At 41.9% G+C, this 7,521-nt stretch overlaps 1 protein-coding gene across 1 annotated transcript in view; it reads left to right on the top strand.

Annotated features, from left to right (window-relative positions):
- Nucleotides 1–7,521, top strand: part of Myo5b (myosin VB) — a 426,429-nt gene that overhangs the window by 234,715 nt on the left and 184,193 nt on the right. Inside the window, exon 8 of the mRNA XM_023713700.1 lies at nucleotides 2,506–2,613. Within this exon, the coding sequence (XP_023569468.1) occupies nucleotides 2,506–2,613 (108 nt within the window). The remainder of the gene's footprint in view (nucleotides 1–2,505; nucleotides 2,614–7,521) is intronic.

Below are 7,521 nucleotides of genomic sequence, written 5' to 3'. Positions count from 1 at the left end.
TTTTTTTTTTTTTTTTGCGGAACCGGGGATTGAACTCAGGCCCTTGCACTTGCCAGCGAAGCACTTATCCTACTAAGCTATCTCCTCGGCCCTAAGACTTGGTTTCTTAATTTCTTTTTCTTTTTGTATTTTATTTTTGTTTTGGTCGTGATCCTAATGACTCCTGCAATGATAAACCTCAGCTTGAAGAGGTTATCCAACTCGGCTTGTGTTCTGGGAACTGGGAGCAAGGAAGGTGGAGGGTGATATGTCTGATTGAGAGCCCTGGGCTTGAGGCCCTGGCTCTTGACAGTGCAGTGCCTTCCAAAGATGCTTTTCTCCCCAATTTAGAAGTTGCCTTCAGAATCTTAGGTGACGCTGGTCTGTTTGGCTGACACTCAGAGATGAGTTGGGATTGGTTTATGGTCAAGTCATAGGATGCCAAAGACAAATGACTATCTCTACTGTGGGGTGATCAGGTAATGGGGTTTCAGCCTTGGCAATCCCCAGTGAGTCTGGCAACCTCTTACAGCCCTATGTTCCTCATTTTGCTTGTCTGAAATATGGGAGAAAAATAGTTGGGCACTGTAAAAATCATCAGGTGAAATACTTTGAAAAGTCAGTATAAGGGGAAAAAGGAATTATTTTTTATTAAGTCTTTGAAACTGTAATAGTATTCTGTCTCAGAGCTTACTGAGTCTTTAGCTATGAAAGAACTAACTATGCTGTTTACAGCAAAGATCTGATAGCTTTTCTTCATAAAAAAAGTCTTTTCTGCTAGAGCTAAGAATGAGCACAGGGCTAAAATCACAGTATGTTAAGGTACTCCTTCAGGAAGTTTCTCTCCTAACATGCCACTGACACTCTTCATTCCAGTGGGCTGTGTAGCCTAAAGGTTGTAGTTCTGGTTGTACAGTCAAACTAGAATTAGGTCTGACTTCTGCCACTTTCTGGCTGAATCTGGGCATGTTTGGTTAATGGGCCAGAAGAGTTTACAATATTGTGTCTTGGAACACGGCAAACTGTGGCAAAATAAGGAAATGAGGAGAGATGAGAAAGGAGAGATAGGAAGGAGCCATTGGCAGCATGGACAGAGAGGAGAACTGATGAGTGACAATGAGGAAACTGGCATAATCAGGACACAGAGATGGGAAAGGAGCAGCCATGTCACAAAATTAAAGAGACTGTTTCAGGTTGTGGAGCTTTGCCTCGAAGGTAGTAGGACCTCTAAAGGGCCTCACCCAGGAAAATGGTGTGGTTGGAGTAACCACCATCTTGCAGTTGGGTTTGAAAGGACATGAGCAGAAGCCAGAAATAGATGTAAAATCTTTTGCAACAGATGCTGATGGTTGGACCCAGGTCATTGGCACTGAGCGGGGAGAAAGGAAAGAGCTGCAGAAGTTTCTGAGAGAGGAGATCAGAGGGATTAAGTGCTGAGGAGTGGGACTTGCCAGGAAGCTGTGTAGCTAAGTGTGTTTAGCTAATGTGTACTCAACCATTGTTAATCGGGTCAAAGAAAAAGAATTTAAGAGGGGTTCCCTGGGGAGGACCAGCCCTAGTCCAACTTTGGCATCCCGTCAAAATCAAGTGTTATGCATGAAATGCCGCACATTTCCCCATGATTTTCAAGGGTTATTTTGATTATGGCCATTCATTACCCTAAATGTGGACTTCTGAGGCCTGGACCTGCATGGGAGTTTACCATCTTTCCTGTCATGAGCTCCTACCCAGGGCTTCTCCTATTTTTTTGTCTTCTGCTTAGCATGGCTTTGACCTATAAGACACAATATGGCCTCTTATCGGCTGTCCCTAAAGTGGCTACCAAAGGCCTGACAAAAGAAGAGGTAAGCAAGGGGATGAGAGAAAACATAAGTATTTCAACCTGTGCTTGTTGATGTACCTAAATAACTCAAGTGTGGCCTGACTTTAAAACAAATGAACAGGGGCCGGGGAGATGGCTCAGTGTAATAAGCGCTTCACTGGCAAGCACAAAGGCCTGAGTTCAATCCCCAGTTCCACAAAAATAAATAAATAAATAAATAAATAAATAAATAAATAAATAAATAAAAACAAATGAACACATCACTGCCCCCCATTTGTCAAATGAGGTTGTCAAAGATTATCTAAGGCCATGGAAGTCTATGATTCTAAGTATGCCCTTTACTTGTGTATGGCAGATACTTTATATAAAACAAATTCAGATGAATCTTATTAAATTGAACTATTCATGACCTATTTATCTTTTTATATTAACATGTTTTTGCCCTGATGAGTTTTACATGAATAAAGCAGCATATTCTGTCAGTGTAATGTAATTTTTAATTATTCATTTCTCTCTCTCACTTGCCATTGTGGGTAAAGAGTATTTTAAAGGCTCTCACGTCCAGCTAGGACTACAATTTGATCTGGGCATTGCATCACTGGGGTGCAGGCACCACTGGGCTGGGTCAGGCAGTCGTGATCGGCAGGCCATGCGGGGCTGAAGCTCTGTGCAGCATCTGACACCTTATCTCCTTCCTCCCATAGCTTGTGCAGAGGACTTTTTCTATACATCACAGGGAGGAGACACGTCCATTGAGGGTGTCGATGATGCAGAGGATTTTGAGAAGACGCGACAGGCCTTCACCCTCCTTGGTAAGGAGCTTCTGAATGAGGGGAACAGGCCCAGCAGTCTGATCCTATGGAGGGGAGGAAGAAGGATGATGCCTCACATAGCTTGCCAGCCTGCATGAACCTACAGGGGACACCTCATGCCCTTCATGAACCTCCTCCTGTTCTTAACTACCTCAAGCTCCAAAACTTAAAATCTAAAGCTTCTTGACCTTTATTAAAAATGAAGGCATGGTGGAGTTTTCCTTTTCTCTTTCTTGGCCATTAGGACCCTGTCTTTTGTGCTGTGGTCTGTCTCCAAGGCATTGAGCTTAGCGGGAAGACTTGGCCCTGTGGCATGGCTACCATGCACCAAACTGGAAGCGCAGCATGAACGGTAGTAGCTCTATCACACATGCAACCTGATCATGTTAGTGTTTCCTTGTAGAGCTTAGAAGGGCACGAAGTTCTCTCTGCCAGAATGAGGTAACAGTAAAGCTGAAGGTATCTGCCTGTCTTCTCTGCCAAATTTTCTGGGGAGGACCCCCTCAGTTAGCAAGGGGGAAGGGAAAGCCTTTCTCAATTGGAAGATGGAAGGGTTTAGTTCTGGGACCTGCAACCAAGAAAAAAGAAAGAAAGCTTGAAAAGCCAGAGTGACTCAGGATGACTCCTGTGTGTTTCTGGCTCCCTCCCAGACAGTGGTAGAGAACTGCCTTCTGAGCACTAGCTGACTTGGGACAGCAGTTAGGTTTGTAGTGGGCATTGGTGAGATTGTATCCAGTGGCTGTGTAGGGCAGGCATGCCCTTGTCTCTGTATGGGGAGGAGGAGCTCAGCCCTTCCTGTGCTAAAAGCCTGAATGGGTCTTTTCCAGTGGAGAAATAGGGTTTTTATGTACACATGAACTGTCAGGAGGTAGAAACCACACTGCCATTTCAATTAACATAAATAATTATGGACTCAAGTAGCTCTGTGTGATAAACTATGAAAAGAGAGATGGAGGTAGGAGGATCTCGATTTCAAGCTCAGCCTGGGCTACTCAGCGATTTGGACACTCTGACTCCAAGTTTTAAGGGAGCTGGAAGTGTAGCTCAGTGCAATGGCTATGGATTCAATCCATAGTACCACACACATATACACGAAGGACTTTCAGGGTTCAAAAGTAGTGCAAAGGAAGCTGCTGTCATCAGGGCAAGGAGCAGCCAGTACAGGAAGTATTGAGTGAAAGAGTCCTCCGTCCTTGGCTGCACTGTAGACTGTGTCTAAGCTGACGAAATGTGCCAGAGAGTAGAGGCCAGCACTGATGCATACAGGCAGGCTGCCCTCACCCCAGGGTACAGCAGGGCTAGAATGACTGAAGAGTGGCAGCTGGTGGGGCGAAGCCAGTGGTGGGCACTGCAAGAACTCAAGGAGGTGGCTGGGCCCCATGATAAATGATCGTAACTAGAGAGGCTGGAGCCAGGAAGGAACATGCCTCCCTGCCCTTTTCTTGTACATTACTGTGGTGTCCTCAGTTGAGGAAGCCTGATGATCCATCCACAGGCACAGGAGAAGGGTGTGGGCCCAGCCTGAGGACCACCAAGCAGGACAAGAAGGGAAAGGTGTGGCAGCGAGAGGAGATGTGGGTGCCCAACTTCTCCAGCGTCATCCTGTACCTGCCTTATTCTCTGGAGTTAGGGATCTGGAGGATGCTTGAGTACATTTTGCCAGCTTGCCAGAGATAGGAGATGGCTTCTGGCCGCCACTCTGATAGTGCTGGAGCAAGCAGTGGGCGGAAGGTGGATGAGTCCCTCCGAGGCTCAGAGATGGAGACTTTAATTCTCAAGGCACATCACATTTATAAAATTAAGTACTTTAATAAGATGTCTTCCCTGCTCCTTATTAAAAAAAAAAAATGTGCATTTTTCTCAAATTCCAGGGCTGTCAAATGGTTCTTAAAAGACAAGGCAGTAGGCATTTTAGGCTTTGTGAGACATTTGCCACAGGATTTCTGTGCACCCACTCAGCTCTGCCGTGGTAGCACAGATGTGGCCACAGACAAAGCATGAGGCAGTGACATGGCTGTGTCCTGGTAAAAGTTTACTTCTGTGCTTGGGAGGCTGCACCTAGAACATCACAAGTTCAAGGCTTCGTTGTACTACACTGTGAGTTCAAGGTTCGCCTGGTCTGCACACGGAGACCCTGTCTCAGCAACAGCAAAAACTTACAAAAATGTAATTGGGCCATAGATTGCGGACTCCCGTTTCACTCCTTAGATTTTATTCCTTGACTTCTGTTTAGTTTTTGCTTTCCCCTAATAAGATACTGTTCAGGGAATCTCATGATAAGGAACTTTTTAAACGATGTTCATTTTATTTTGTTTATACTTTAGTTGTTCACTTTGCAGATTATCTAGGGAAATTTTTCTTTCCAAGATCACACATCTGGGTATTTTTATATAAAGGAATATTACTCAGCTACAAAAGAAAGATAAACTTGAGGCTTTTATAGGCAGATGGATGAACTAGGACCACACCGGTAAGTGAAATAAATCAGACCTGCATGTGTATTGCACTGTCTCCCTAGTACAAGAACCTGGAAGAGTAAATAGGATCTGAAAGGTACAAGGGATACTGTGGAAGGAGAAGAAACTGTTCAAAGGGAAAGAGTAACCAGGATAAGAGAAAGGAGTAAAGAAAGAAGAAAGAGATATATGTGTGTATACACAGGATAGCTTAGCTAGTTGGACTGCTGATTTCTGTTGTTAAAAGGGACAGTGATTGCATTTTTTCTCTATCCTTAATTTTTTATAATTTTTGACCAATGTTACATGCTTATATGTGGTAGTCTGAGCAACTAATTTGGAGACAACAGTATACATTACAACAACCATTGTTGAATTCCTATCATGTTGGTTTTTTAAAACATTTTTATTCATATTTTTATTTTATTTTGAAGAAATGCAGAATCAGGGTAACATATAACAATACATATATTACATATTTTCAAAATGAGAATAGCTAATTAGCAATGAATGATATGTTATCTATTTTATTGTCAAATCTGTTGCTCAGATTATCAGATATAGTTATGCAAGATGGGACATGATTGACTATTAATGTATACTTTTGAGAAATCTTAAATTTTGTTCTTGTCTCTTTCTTTCATTACCTTTTTCTGAAAATGTTTCTTTAAAGAGAGTATAGTAATAATTGATATAACATTAGAAACGGTATGCATTTAGAAGACCAAGATGACAGGTATTCCAAGCATAGTTTTTGTATTACACATTGCTGTCCTCAATGTAATTGCTTAGACCACAGTTATCTGCATACAGAGTTAATCAAGGTGAGAATTCCGCACTTTAACTGCTATTTTCATAAAACTGATTGAAATTCTTAGTACAATCACCTCATCCATCTCGTATATTTGCTTGCATGCTTTTGCCTACCATTTTCCTATCTTTTCTCCTTTCTCTCCTCTTCCTTGTTTAATCCTTAAGTTCCCTTTCTTTCCCTTTAACTGTATCTATTATATCTTTCAGGTTTTATTTCTTCTATCATTTTGTTTAGTGAAATTCTGTTATTGTTTCTGATAGTTTTGGGTTTTTTTTTGGTGGAACCAAGGATTGAACTCAGGCCCTTGCGCTTGCCAGGCAAGTGCTTACTCCACTGAGCCATCTCCCCGTCCCCCAGGGATTTTTATTTTTACTGGTTTTTCTAAATTCTTTTATTAAAAAGTAAAATGGCAACACATCTGTGCCTCCCATTTACACAGGTATTACTTTTTTTTTTTAGCTTGTGTAAAATATTACCAACACATTGCTAGGAGGAATAGGGGGTTACAACTGTATCATTTCTTAAACTGAGCAGTAGATTTACTAATGTTCTTTATATCATTCTGTAGCTTTTGTTGTCATTATTTTACAAGTCCAACATATCTTTTAATTTAAAAGGAAATATTAATATTGTTAAACTAAACATAAATTTACAGATTTTATATGTTTTTAAAAATTCACACAGGAGCCTTTTTTTCAGCCAGAACTGCTATCTTCCAGACTGTTACTGGTTTGCACCTTGAGCATTGTGTTGAAAAATTCGTTTTAGTAATTTGCCAAAATGACTAACACAAAGGGCAAGAGGAGGGGAACCTGATATATGTTTTCCAGGCCTTTTAGAAAACATGGGGTTGTTTCTTTAGCCACATACATGCAAATCTACAAAAAGGATGATATTGTAGACATCAAGGGAATGGGTACTGTGCAAAAGGAATGCCTCACAAATATTACCATGGCAAAACAGGAAGAGTCTACAACATTACCCAGCATGCTGTTGGCATTGTTGTAAACAAGCAAGTTAAAGGCAAGATACTTGCCAAGAGGATTAATGTGTATATTGAGCATATTAAACACTCAAAAAGTCATGATAGCTTCCTGAAACGTGTCAAGGAAAATGATCAGAAAGAGAAGGAAGCCAAAGAGAAAGGTACCTGGGTTTAACTGAAGTAATAGCCTGCCCCTCCCAGAGAAGCACACTTTGTGAGGACCAATGGGAAGGAACCGAGTTGTTGGAACCCATTCCCTATGACTTAATGACATAAATTGGGGACGTTGCTCTGCCATTCAGTACCTAATTGGCAGCTTAAGTGTTCTAGGTCCTATGTAAAAATAAAATCATCCTGGGCTGATGAGATGGCTCAGTGGTCTAAAGCACCTACTTAGAACAAGCTTAGCAAAGCACAGTGACCACGGTTCAATCCCCCGGCACCACATGCCAGCCAGCCCCGGCCTCTGGTGGGCTGAGCTGGCCACACACACACACACACACACACACACACAAATAAATAAAATTTTAAAAAAAAATCATCCTGTGTTGTAAGGGTGATTTTCTTAGTTGAACAGGTATCTGGTGCCCTCTTACCTAAGAAATCTTTGCAGCAGATTTTCACTGTTCACTGTACCTAGTAATTGTGTCTAG

Source organism: Octodon degus, unplaced genomic scaffold (assembly GCF_000260255.1).
Source record: "Octodon degus isolate 3935 unplaced genomic scaffold, OctDeg1.0 scaffold00003, whole genome shotgun sequence".
Lineage (NCBI taxonomy): Eukaryota > Metazoa > Chordata > Mammalia > Rodentia > Octodontidae > Octodon > Octodon degus.
This window is presented reverse-complemented; position numbering and strand designations above follow the sequence as displayed.